The following is a 13,485-nucleotide window of genomic DNA, read 5'->3' as shown; positions in this document are numbered from 1 at the left end:
TCAATTTCCACATTTATGCGGGTGCCAAAGCTTCCAATAGAAGAAGATGTGATTGTGTTATGTATAATAATAATAATAATAATAATAATAATAATAATAATAATAATAATAATAATAATAATAATAATAATAATAATAATAATAATAATAATAATAATAATAATAATAATAATAATAATAATAATAATAATAATAATAATAATAATAATAATAATAATAATAATAATAATAATAATAATAATAATAATAATAATAATAATAATAATAATAATAATAATAATAATAATAATAATAATAATAATAATAATAATAATAATAATAATAATAATAATAATAATAATAATAATAATAATAATAATAATAATAATAATAATAATAATAATAATAATAATAATAATAATAATAATAATAATAATAATAATAATAATAATAATAATAATAATAATAATAATAATAATAATAATAATAATAATAATAATAATAATAATAATAATAATAATAATAATAATAATAATAATAATAATAATAATAATAATAATAATAATAATAATAATAATAATAATAATAATAATAATAATAATAATAATAATAATAATAATAATAATAATAATAATAATAATAATAATAATAATAATAATAATAATAATAATAATAATAATAATAATAATAATAATAATAATAATAATAATAATAATAATAATAATAATAATAATAATAATAATAATAATAATAATAATAATAATAATAATAATAATAATAATAATAATAATAATAATAATAATAATAATAATAATAATAATAATAATAATAATAATAATAATAATAATAATAATAATAATAATAATAATAATAATAATAATAATAATAATAATAATAATAATAATAATAATAATAATAATAATAATAATAATAATAATAATAATAATAATAATAATAATAATAATAATAATAATAATAATAATAATAATAATAATAATAATAATAATAATAATAATAATAATAATAATAATAATAATAATAAGTTTTTATTAAAGGCAAAATTACCCAGTAAACAAATAAGTACTAATATTCTAATACATTATATAAAGATAAAAAGTAAAATATACACAAAACTTATAATCTCTCTGGAAAGGTTAATTTTTTGTTTTTATGCACAGATAGCCAATATGAAAAAATATTGGTAGGCATCCCGTCACAAACCGTTTGGAGAATGTGGTTCTGAGATTTGCGGAGTCTATCCCAGAAGGAAGCAACTCTTTTTCTCATCACAGCATAGATATCAGGCACCCTCGATTCAGCAAACATACCCGAGGCACTGCAGTACCTAGGCAATCCCATCAATATGCGAAAAGCATCATTGTACTGCACGCGTATTGTCGTGTATGACTTTTTGAGAAAATTTGTTCAGAAAACAGTACAATCTTGACGGGATTGCTGCATTTGCCAAATCTTCGGGCCAACATATTGCAACGAATTGAGAGTGCCCTCCTTTCTCTCTCAATATCACAGTCATCCTTCAGGTGCTCTGTAAGAACATGTCCCAGGTATTTAAACTCTGTTACAACTCGAACCGCTGAGCCACAACAATACCTCAGGTACCCTCTCCGGACCTTTGCCCGCACGAAATACCAACATTTCTGTCTTTTTAACGTTATATTTCAGACCGTGAGCATTCGCATAATGCTCACAACTGAAAGCAACTTCCTAAGTCCCTTGATAGATGGGCTGAGAACCACCATGTCATCGGCGTAGCTGAGACTGTTAAAACACGTGTTACCGATGTGACATCCGATATGTATGACGCGAGTATACCTGAATATATTCAGACGTCATGCGCACAACGTATTACTACATGGACACCAGGAGAACATAAATATGGTTGCGGTGATTAACTATAATGTCCAACATGTACCAGACCTTATATGCAGTTTAGAGGTTCATGCAAAATGCACATCTTAGAATTATTATACAAGTGCTGACCCGTTGTTGTTGTTCGTTGATGTTCGTGGTTCTCTTTTTGCTCTGTTTCGCACCCCTTCACTCGTGTTTACCAAGGTAAACTTCCACAGTTTGCTTGGGCGTCAGTGTTGTACGTGTGTTAGTACGTACTAACACGTGTTTGTGCGTGTACAAAGCTTGAGAAAAGGCATCACCACAACGGTGGTGTTTTGTATACGTGTACGTATTATACGTTTGTAGAGATTTTTCATCATTATTATACTTTTAAGTTTTCACTTCTACCACGTATTTATTGCATACATGTTTTTGATGTGAAACATCTATAGCCGCACGTAAAACCGATTTCTGGCGTGGCGACGCATGCCGTGGCGACGCGTCGCCTTGTCACAGTAAGGCGCAATTCCACTGAGGCAACACTGAACGACAAGTCGCTTGATAATTGTTCCCTAGTGTTGCCTATTGTAGGCGTTCGACTTTGTGGCAGAAAATTCGAATGATGTCGCATGCGGAATTTGTTGCCCCCTGTCGCATGAGCGTTGTCGGACTTGAGTGTAGCATGCGTCTAAAGCAATTCTATTCAGGCAACTTCAGTTTAGTACATCATGTCACTACAAACAGTCGCGGCGGCTGCTTATTTGGTTATCGCTTATAATCGCAAAAGGAAAAGGAAAACGCCACGATATTGGAGAAGAGAGCTATATGTCGATGGTCAAGAAATTCAGTGTAATTTGTACAACAAGTTGGTTGCGAAATTTACTTGAGAAAATCTCACCTATGATAAAAAAATATAATACCAACTTTTGGGAAGCAATAACCCCTCGCGTGAGATTGTTAGTGACCTTAAGATATTTGGCTACGGGTGATAGTTATGCATCGCTTACGTATCTGTTTCGCATATCTGAGCCAAGCGTTTCCCGAATCATTCCAGAGGTTTGCAGAGCTTTAATGGACGTTCTACATGATTTTGTCAGGGTAAGTAAAAATACTAATGTATTATCACTTTTTTAATGTATAAAAAAGTTTTCTTTGATAAACCTTCAAATCAGGGATTGAAACAATCTGTTATTAAAAAAAAAAAAAAATAAATAATACTTTTATTTAGGCGGAGTAAAAATTTTATTGTGAAACAAAACTGTTACATTCCTACACTTTTTCGTAAAGGTTTTGTAAAAACTTTTATTCATCAAGCTTTTAAATAAAATTTTTATCATAACTGTTATTTTCAAATTTTGTGTGAAAATGTTTTAATAAGAAAAGTAAATTGTAGGCTAGTAGTATACTCATACAGGCTGTTGATCTGTCCTTCTTTTTCCAAAACTGGATTTTGAATAAACAATACGCAGAACTCATACTAAAATAACAAAAAATAATTAAAAAAAAAGAAAAAAACATATATATATATATAATAATAATATATATATACATATATATATACATATATATATATATATCAAGATTATATATATTATTCATCAAGATCATATATTTTATGTGTATTTAAAAATGTAATAAAGGATATTTTAATTTTAATAAATAATTAATAATTGGATGAGGAATATGATTCTTCCGAAAAAGAAGTATAATAGGATGCCACATCGCTGACTCTACGATCCATTTCAGATGCGGGTGAAGGCTCTGAGTGGATAGTCAAAATATCAAGTGGTTGATGATCATCCGGCTCATACTCCCCAAATACAATGCTGCAATTTTGCAAAATGGCATATGCCTCATCCGCTCTTTGATCTTCCATTTTTCTTTTGTCTTTTTTCTTCAGGGGAGACTTAAACTGTTTCTTTAACGGGCCAGATGCTGATGGGGACGGAACTGACGATTGTGATGGTGGATGCAGCATGTCAACCTGTAGAACAGAGTTGAAATGAGTTTTGTCATTAAAATGTCATCAACTAATAGTAAATTCAATCTTTAAATAAAGTTTAACACCTTAAATAATTATTACTTGATTGAAATACCACATGTTGTCTCTCATTGATTTTTATTTATTTACTTATTTATTAATTTTTGTTTGTTTAACGTCCTACTGTTTTGCTGCTAGGGCTGTTGAAGACGGGAATCCAACAGTTTTTCGTGGAATTCGAACCACTGCCAATGATGTATGTTAAGAAACCATTTAGAAAAGTATTTATTTATTTTTTATTTATTTATTCAGAGAAATTGTTATTTGCTGTTTGTTATTTAAAAAAAATGTGCAGATGTAAAATGCTTATTACAATTATTATTCCGCAGACACTGATGATGGACAAGAGTAGTCTTGAAAATCGATTTTGTCTGGATAAATTAAAAAAAATAAAAAATACAAAAAAAAATAATAAAAAACATCTGGTGATTTATTTAAGAGAATCATCCTCTCACAATATCTACTGATTAATTCTTCAATTAATTAAATAATAATTTAATTTCTTTTCAGATGCCACGTTCAGGAAACGAATGGAGAAAAATAGCAAGAGATTTCGAAGTTTCTTGGAATTATCCGCATTGCTTAAGAGCTTGTGACGGAAAACATGTTGTCATCCAAAACCCAAAAAACAGTGGCAGTATGTTTTTTAACTACAAAGGGACTTTTAGCATTGTTTTGATGGCCGTTGCTGACGCCAATTATAATTTTATATACGCTAATGTTGGCTGCCAAGGGAGGATATCTGACGGAGGTGTTTTTCGAGAAACGTCATTTTACAAGAAGTTGTCTAATGCAACGCTAAAGCTACCTGACCCAGAACCACTCCCTGGTAGCAAAAAATTATCGCCTTATGTATTGTTGACAGATGATGCGTTCCCACTACAGGAACACATCATGAAACTCTTCAGCGGCCACCACGATAAAGGCACATGTCAACGGTTATACAATTATAGGCATTCACGCGCTCGAAGAGTAGTGGAAAATTCATTTGGGTTGCTAGCAAGCGTATTTCGTGTATTTAGAAAACCCCTAATGATTAATTTGGAAAACCCAGAAATTGTCACAAAAACATGTATTTACCTTCATAATTTTTTGAGAAGGAGTAAGACATCACGATCACTACATTGTCCTCAAGGAACTTTAGATAACGAAACACAGGATGGAAATATTATTCCCGGATCATGGCGGGCAGTCATCCAAGGCGATACTGGTCCGCAGAGTTTGTCACATAGAGCAAGAAAGGCAACTTTCGAAGCTAAAGAAGTCAGGAATGAATTCATGAGATATTTTCAATCGGATGAAGGGCGTGTGCCTTGGCAGGACAATTTCGCCTAGCTTTTATAAGTTTTTGTTTTGATATCCTGTTCAAATATATATATATATTTCAATATGCTAATGCACTGAATTCCTCATTATAACAATGTCCGAAGGACTCAAACATGTATATCATACAAGGTCGTCACTATACCTACAGCAGTTAAAAGTGCATCCTGTTTTTTTCGTTGGTTATGTAACTATGTATATTATTTTTTCCTTGTTTTATAGAAGAAAACTAAACAAATTATATTCACTAAACAAAAATTGTTAAATTGTATAAGCTTAGGTTGTTTATTCAATTTCTACGGAATGTGCTTATAGTGTATCTGCACTTAAATATAAAATTATACTTTGAAATAAAATTATTCTTGAAATTGAAGCCTTTTTAACCGCTCAATAATTTTATTTTTCCGAGATTGAAAAAGCCCATCATTTTGACCTTCAACTCAATTAAAAAGGTTGTAGAGAAAGAACTGATCTTTTCATAGAAAAACACGTACGTTTAGGAAGAGGGCCAAAGTGGTTTTTATAAGTTAATGAATTCCTATTTACTATATATAACTACATATTTGACTTAAGCCGCGACCAATAAAAAAAATTCCAGTTAAGAAACTAATTTTTTCTTTCTAGCATTGTTATAAATAGAGCCCGGATTTTCGCCTTTCAACAAGGCAACCACATGAAGACTACCAACATTTTCTGTTGCAAGGGAATCGAATGGTGTAAAGTGGGAGGAAGCGAGAAAAACTTAGAAGGAAAACAATAAAAGAAAATTCTTAGAAGAAAAACAATAAATCAGGTGTCTCATTCGGGTCATAAAGGAAGTCGGTAATTGGCTAACTGGTAATGCGAAGTTTCGTATGTAACTGGAAATTGGTTCCTGGAATGTTTATAAAAGTTGAAATGTTGGAAAAAAGAAACTACTTTTTGAAAAGGAAATTTGTCGATTCTGAAAGATATTTCGTAGAAAATAACGTTGAAGAGTAAATTAGTTTATTTTCACCAGGAACGAAATAAAAATATTAAATATCTAATCGCACGAAAGTGGAATTTACGAAAATCGATTACCAAATTAATTAAATAATCATAAAATTCTACATATGAAAAAAGTGGCGTTTATTTTAATCTAATTGTAATGGATTTTTATTTTTCAACGCTTGTTTTTAAGAATAGGTAGCAATTAAAAAAATTAAACTATTTTCTGAAAAATAGGTTAAAATGCAAAAATTTGCATGAAACAACAAAACTTGCAATTTCGTGCAGTAACCCCCGAAACGTGTAATTTCGTGCAAAATAAAATGTATATTAAAATTATCTACAAGTTCCAATTTGTATAAATATCTTGTCATTGGCAGTTTATTGAGTAGCAAAAAAAAGAAGCAATTGCACGGGAATCCGGGCTCTAGTTATAAACATAATTTACTACACTAAGATTAACTTAATTATATGTGTATGTATATTAGAAAAACTCACGTCAACCTCCTCTTCATCACTGCCAGCAGTTGACGATGTTGTTTTGGGTACATCGACGTCAATTAAAAAACTCAATAGCTCATAAGCAAACCATTTCCTTTTTTGCTAGGAGATGAGCCGCTCTTTTTTTCCTGTAGTTTTTTTCGTTCGCGATGAAAAGCTGATCGCAAATTCTTTATTTTTTTCTTCAGCTCCATCGATGTACAATCATATTTTCCTATTTAAAAAAAATAAAAAAATAAACCAATGATTTTTTACCTTCAAACCCGCAAAATAATTATATTTACCAGATAATTGTGTCAACTTGTCATTTCTCAGTTTAATGTCCTTATATTCAGGGGTTTTATTGTTCCATAATTCGGGCGAATTATGGTAATCCTCTATAAAAGCTACGGTTTTATCATTCGACCACTCCATGTCGCCTTCTTCAAGCCGCATGGATCCGTTGACTGTTGGATAGACGGCGACACTTTTCGACACGTCCAATCGTGTCGAAAGACGACGCAATCTACAGGCAACAACGGTCAACACGTAGCATGCGGCAAGGAGACATATTTTTTGTCGCTTAGTGTTCCTACTATAGAAAGACCGAATGTAGCATGCGACAATGCCGCATGCTACATGTTGCCTAAATGTTGCCTCAGTGGAATTGCGCCTTAATACCGTCCTCAGAGGCAACATCGAATATAACTATTACCGAAGTCACTGATTAAACGAATTAAGTAGTTACGATTTGAAATAAATTCGTAAATTTTTGTATTTAATGAAAATAAATGTTTATTCAATAAATAGTCATCGTTATCTGAAAAAAAATCGTAATATTTTATTTTATCATTATGACATATTTAGTTCCTATCACAATATGTTCTTTTCTGCATATTACTTTTACAAAATAATTTCGATGTTTCACATCTGCCAGGCGTCCCGTGACGGCTCACATTTTTTTTATAGATAAAACTCATCGGCAATAAGGCTACTTACTAATGGGTAACACTTCTGTTGACCTCGACACCCTCTTGTGTTTTTGGCTGTATGGGCTTTTGACCCCTTTGCCTGTCCAGATGGACGAACAGAACCAAAAAAAAAACCTCTTGTGTTTTTGTGTGTAATGTATTTTGAGAAAAAGGGCGGGAAACTTAAGATCGGTCGCACGTAATTTTAATAATTTTTCATTTTATTTTTAAATTTCATGTAAATATTTAGATATTTTGATCAGATAAGTTGTAATTTGTATATATTTTAGTAGTTAGTTTTTATTAAAGTGTTAATTTGTGTAAATTTCATCCTATTGGTAAGTCTTCTTCTTCTTCTTCTTCACTTTTATATGATATGATGGACCCCCCGGATGATCCTGGGGGGACAGCCCCTGATATAGGTCATGTAGTGACAATATCTAATAATGACGAAGGTAGCACGATGGATACAGATGGTTCTGTGTCTCAGACATCTAGTGGCCGTAAAAGAGTGTCAGCTCGACCCAGAATATGCAGACACTGTAATAAAAGACGACGAAAACACCGTGGCGATAAAAAGGATATTAAGGAAAGTGATTGCAAATGTGTAGACATTAGTGACAAACAAATTCTTTCCAAAGTCGATTCCTGCAATAATTCTTCTATAGTAGTAGAGACCATACAAAAAAATAACACAGACACTCCACAACAGCCACAGCCCCCTGTTGCAAGGCTGTTATATAACTCATTAGATGCTGCTCCTTTTGTTGTACACATTCAGAAACAGTATTCATCTCCCGATGATAATGTTACTTTACATCCAGTTACATTTGGTCGTTTTCTCAAAAGAAATTCTATTAAAAATATTGTGAATGGAAGTTTAAAAAGGATAGGCCGGAATAGGTTATCTATTTCTTTTTCTAAGTACCAAGATGCAAATGACTTTGTTGAAAACAAAAATTTAGAAAATGAAAAATATAAGGCTTTTATTCCATCATTTTCTGTGAGTAGAATAGGAATAGTCAGAGGAGTACCAGCTGAGTGGTCTGAAGAGGAAATAAAAGATAATGTTTCTGTTCCTATTGGCTGTGGTCCAATCATAAAAATTAGGAGAATAAAACGAAAGATGATGATTGATGGACAAAACCATCTTAAATGTACTGAGTCTGTGGTATTTACTTTTGATGGACAGTTTTTGCCTAAACGAGTATATATGTGCTACACTTCTCTTACTGTAGACTTGTATATATATCCTACTATTCAATGCTACAATTGTTGTCGGTTTGGTCATGTGAAATCTCAATGCAGATCTAAACCAAGATGTTTTAGATGTGGTCAAGGACATAGTGGTGATAACTGCTCTGTTCAAGATGATTTTATATCTTGTTGTTTATGTAAAGGTTCCCATATTACAACTGATAAAAAATGTTTAGAATATGAAAGACAAAGAGCTATAAAGGAATCAATGGCTAAAAACTGTATTTCCTATTCAGAAGCTTCAAAGATACATCCAACTGTCTCTCGAATTTCATATGCAGATACATTACTCTCATCACCTAACATCACTCCTAATACTTTTCCAACCCAGCATCAACATTCAACACATAAAGCTATAAACAATACTGCATATAAAAAAACTGTTTTTGTTAAACCAAAGCCTCCACCTACACTTAGCAAAGGATATGACAAATCTGCTCACCAAGAAATTTTAAGGGATTTTAATATTCCCCAACCCTCTAATGGATGTGCATTAATTAACAAAGTAAATGAAAATCCTTTGGAATCCTCAGTAATTGATTTAATTATTTCTCTTATAAAATCTCTTAGTCAATCGAATGAATTTTCACCGTCCAACGCTGCCTTATTAGTTTCTGCAATTACTCAAATTTATAAACCAAATAATGGACAAAGTTCTTCAATGGAATTGTCAAAGCATCACTCCTAAAAAAAGTGATCTTATTTATTTATTAAATAAATATAAACCTTATATCTGTGCTCTTCAAGAGACATGGTTGAAACCAGGATCTTTATTTAAGATTCGAGGTTATTCATGCCTCAGAGAAGATCGTGTGGATGGGCATGGCGGAGTAGCCATGCTTGTGAAACACCCTCTTTCCTTTTCTCTCTTCTCTATTCCTTCTCACAGTAATGATTTTTCTATTATTGCTGCTATAGTTGAAAATATCTGTTATGTATCTATTTATATACCTCATCCTTCTTCTGCAATCTTAAATGAAATTAAAGATATTATTTCCATTCTTCCGAAGCCTTTTATGATCCTTGGTGATTTTAACTGTCGCCATGAATCCTGGGGTTACTTATCTTCTAATAGTTATGGTAACACATTAATAGATATATTTGATTCAGTGAATTTGTGTATATTAAATGATGGTCGTCCTACACGACGTTCTCATCCTGACGAGGGCCCAAGTGCTCCAGATTTAACAGTCACTACACCTAATCTTGCTTCTTCTTTGTCCTGGGATCCATTACGATCTACTTTTGGTAGTGATCACTTCCCACTATTATTATCATTTCCAACCTGCAATAATAACAATAAAGTATTACATAAAACTTATTCTCCTCGTTTAAAATATAAGCTTAATGATGTTGATTGGGATTTATATAAAGATCTAATAAAAAACAAAATTGTTACACTTCCAAAAATTAATCCAGGTACAGAATCTCAGTGTGCAGATTCTTTAGCAAGAATCTTTATTGAGGTTGCCAATGAGATATTTCCAAGTAAAAATAGCTCTTTGGGTTTTATTCCTTCTCCTCCTTGGTGGGATAACGAATGTACTGTGGCAGTAAAGAGAAGAAAATATGCTGAAATTACATACTGTCAATGTTCCACTGATGAGAATTTTGAAATTCTTTAAAATTTGATGGCTGGAAAAATTTCTGCTATTCAATATCACCTGATGTCAAACCATCTCTTGTATGGCAAAATATAAGAAGGTTTAGATCTGCATACAAAGATTCATCCCCAAAATCAATCCCTTTTCATTTAGTTAATAGCTTTTTAGATAAATTGGCTCCACCTTTCGTTCCTGAAGACTTAATAATTGGTTACCCTGTAATAAATATAAATAATGATAACTGTTTTGGTTTAAACAGTATATTTTCTCTCACTGAACTAAATGGTGTATTGTCTCATGTTAAGGATTCTGCTCCTGGACTGGACGGTATTCCGTATTCCTTTATCTCTCATTTAGATGATGATGCTTTATTTTATTATTTATCTCTTATAAATTCCATAGTGACATCTGGTAACATCCCCTCCACGTGGAAACGTCAAGAAATAATTCCTGTACTGAAACCTAATAGGTGTTCTTCAGACCATTCTGTCTATCGCCCAATCGCACTTTCTTCTGTTTTGATGAAAATTACAGAACATCTTATAAAAAATCATTTAGAATGGTTTGTTGAGCATAACGGTCTATTATGTGAATCCCAATTCGGTTTCAGACGTGGGAAAAGTACTATTGATAGCTTAAGTATATTCATTTCTGATATTCAGTTATCATTTTCAAATAATAAATCAGTAATAGCTGCGTTCTTAGATATAAATTGTGCCTATGATAATGTCGTAATAAGTATTTTAAAGAGTAAGCTTTTACAACTTAATATACCTCTGCTATTAACAAATTTTATCATAAACATGCTTTCCGAAAGATACATAATCCTGAAACTAGATGACAGGAAGTCAATTACTCGACTTGTTTCAAAGGGCCTCCCCCAGGGATCAGTACTTAGCCCAATATTGTATAATATTTATACACACGATTTAAAATCATCACTTAATAGTGTAAATGTTCTTCAGTATGCTGATGATCTATTAATTTACTGTCGTGATACTTCTATTGAAAAAGCTAGTTCTTCTATAACACAACCGCTGATAAATTTAAAACTTGGTTGGACTTAAATGGCCTTGATCTATCACCTGAAAAAAGTACAATAGTTTTATTCACGAGATCAAGAACTCCTCCTCCTACTTCTATATTTTATGAGGGTTATCAGATTCCAGTTAAAGATAATGTTAAGTTTTTGGGAATTGTCTTAGATTCGAAACTAACTGGTATTCCACATTGTGATTACCTAAATGCTAAATGTGAGCGTACTCTTAATATTTTAAGATGTCTGTCAGGTGTTTGGTGGGGTGCGCACCCTTTTTGCATGGAATTGTTATATAATGCTCTTATAAGAAGTATATTAGATTATGGTACATTCTTGCTGGAGCCTGGTAGTGTTAAGGCATTTAAAAAACTAGATCTCATACAGTCCAAAGCTTTACGAGTAGTTTCTGGTGCTATGCGGTCAAGTCCTATCAATGCTCTTCAAGTAGAATGTGGTGATCCTCCACTACATCTACGTCGTCAATATTTAGCAGACAAATTTATGTTCCGATCTTTTCAGTTTCTTAACCACTCTCTTTATAACAAACTTCAGAAACTTTCTCATTATATAGATTCATCTGCATATTGGTCAAATAAAAAACCACCTTGTCTAATCAATAGTTTTAAGAAATTTATCAACATAAAAGCTCCTATTCATCGATCCATTAATTATCCTCTTTTCAGTACTAGCTTTGAAGCATTAATGGTGCTTCCAGAAATTAATTTTAACTCAGATTTAAATAAGCACGATATTAGTACAAATTTTTCGTTTAATCTTCTTAAAAATACTGTTTGGGTTGATTACCATCATATTTACACAGACGCGTCTAAACATTCCTCCTCGGATCCCGTTGGTGTAGGTGTCTATCACGCTCAATTTAAAATATCACAGAAAATTAAACTTCCTCCGGAAACATCGGTGTTTACTGGGGAATGTTATGGTATTTTTAAGGCTATTGAATATATTATTCTATTTAAACTTCCAAAAACAATAATTTTCTCTGATTCAAAAAGTGCCTTACAGTCTCTCAATAGGTTCCCATTTAAATCAAAAAACATTTCTTCTGTTGTCATAGAAATAAGAAATCTATTAAATAAATGCAATCACTTTTGTCTTTCTGTGTTGTTTGTATGGATCCCCAGCCATAGCGACATTCCTGGTAATATAAAAGCAGACCAACTAGCTAATGAAGCCGTGGTCGATGGCGACATTTTCCCTTATAAAGTTTTTTGCCAGGATCTAGGTGCTCTTCCTATAGTTCACCTTCAGGATTGTTGGAATAGACTTTGGACTGAAACTGGTCAATCAAAAGGCAGGAAATATTTTAACCTTCAGCCACTTATTTCATTTAAACCATGGTTTTTCCGTGCCAAATGCAATAAGTTAGTATGTTCTTCTATCATAAGAATGCGTTTGGGTCATGTTTGCACTCCTGTTCATCTTAATAGATTAGGCATTGTATCTACTGACATGTGTGAATGTGAATCCGATAAATGTGATCTAGATCACATTTTCTTTTCATGTTCTCTACACGACCGCTCCTCATTCCTGAATGATCTAATATCTCTTAATGTTCCTTTTCCTACCTGTATATCCCGTCTAATTATGTATCCATGTAAATTTTATAAAATATTGTCATCTTTCATTCTTCAGAATCATATTAAAGTTTAAATATTTGTAATGTTGTATAAGTAGCAAGTATATATATGTATATTTATGAAATTTTTAATATCCGTTTCAATCCTCTTTTACTTATCTGATCCTTTCCCGTGTTCCGTATCCTTTTTTAACTTAGTTTCCCAATCTTTTAATTTCCGTTATTGGCAAAAAGTAAACGCTATTTCCAAAAGAAGGAAAAAAAAAATGTATTTTGAATTTATGCATTTGATGCATAACAGAACTTTTCAAAAATGAACCAAAACTATTTCGTATTTAAGTAACCATGAGTCTATCAGTTTTTTAAATGAT

The 13,485-nt window shown here is 31.5% G+C and overlaps 1 protein-coding gene and 2 long non-coding RNA genes across 3 annotated transcripts; 1 reads left to right on the top strand and 2 right to left on the bottom strand.

Moving 5' to 3' along the window:
- The first annotated feature begins 2,681 nt into the window (after nucleotides 1-2,681).
- On the top strand, nucleotides 2,682-5,228 carry LOC126966825 (putative nuclease HARBI1). The gene is made up of 2 exons (XM_050811081.1): nucleotides 2,682-2,931; nucleotides 4,385-5,228. Exons 1-2 carry the CDS (start codon nucleotides 2,734-2,736, stop codon nucleotides 5,207-5,209), a joined length of 1,023 nt encoding a protein of 340 aa, XP_050667038.1. The 5' UTR covers nucleotides 2,682-2,733; the 3' UTR covers nucleotides 5,210-5,228.
- On the bottom strand, nucleotides 3,521-7,018 carry LOC126966828 (uncharacterized). The gene is made up of 3 exons (XR_007729829.1): nucleotides 6,952-7,018; nucleotides 6,665-6,881; nucleotides 3,521-3,817 (listed from the first exon to the last, which is right to left on the bottom strand). It is a non-coding gene; the product is annotated as an uncharacterized LOC126966828 (long non-coding RNA).
- Nucleotides 7,019-9,393: 2,375 nt separating this feature from the next.
- On the bottom strand, nucleotides 9,394-11,127 carry LOC126966826 (uncharacterized). Its single transcript, XR_007729826.1, has 2 exons — nucleotides 10,539-11,127; nucleotides 9,394-10,446 (listed from the first exon to the last, which is right to left on the bottom strand). It is a non-coding gene; the product is annotated as an uncharacterized LOC126966826 (long non-coding RNA).
- Nucleotides 11,128-13,485: the final 2,358 nt, after the last annotated feature.

This window comes from Leptidea sinapis, chromosome 11 (assembly GCF_905404315.1).
Source record: "Leptidea sinapis chromosome 11, ilLepSina1.1, whole genome shotgun sequence".
In the NCBI taxonomy this organism is placed as follows: domain Eukaryota; kingdom Metazoa; phylum Arthropoda; class Insecta; order Lepidoptera; family Pieridae; genus Leptidea; species Leptidea sinapis.
The sequence above is the reverse complement of the archived record's forward strand: the minus strand, read 5'-3'. Positions and strand labels throughout refer to the sequence as shown.

Bases quoted from the DNA above. Each gene is read 5' to 3' on its own strand.
- LOC126966825 (XM_050811081.1), top strand. From the start codon at position 2,734: ATGATAAAAAAATATAATACCAACTTTTGGGAAGCAATAACCCCTCGC. The intron at 2,932-4,384 runs GTAAGTAAAAAT...ATTTCTTTTCAG, and splicing joins TTCTACATGATTTTGTCAGG to ATGCCACGTTCAGGAAACGA.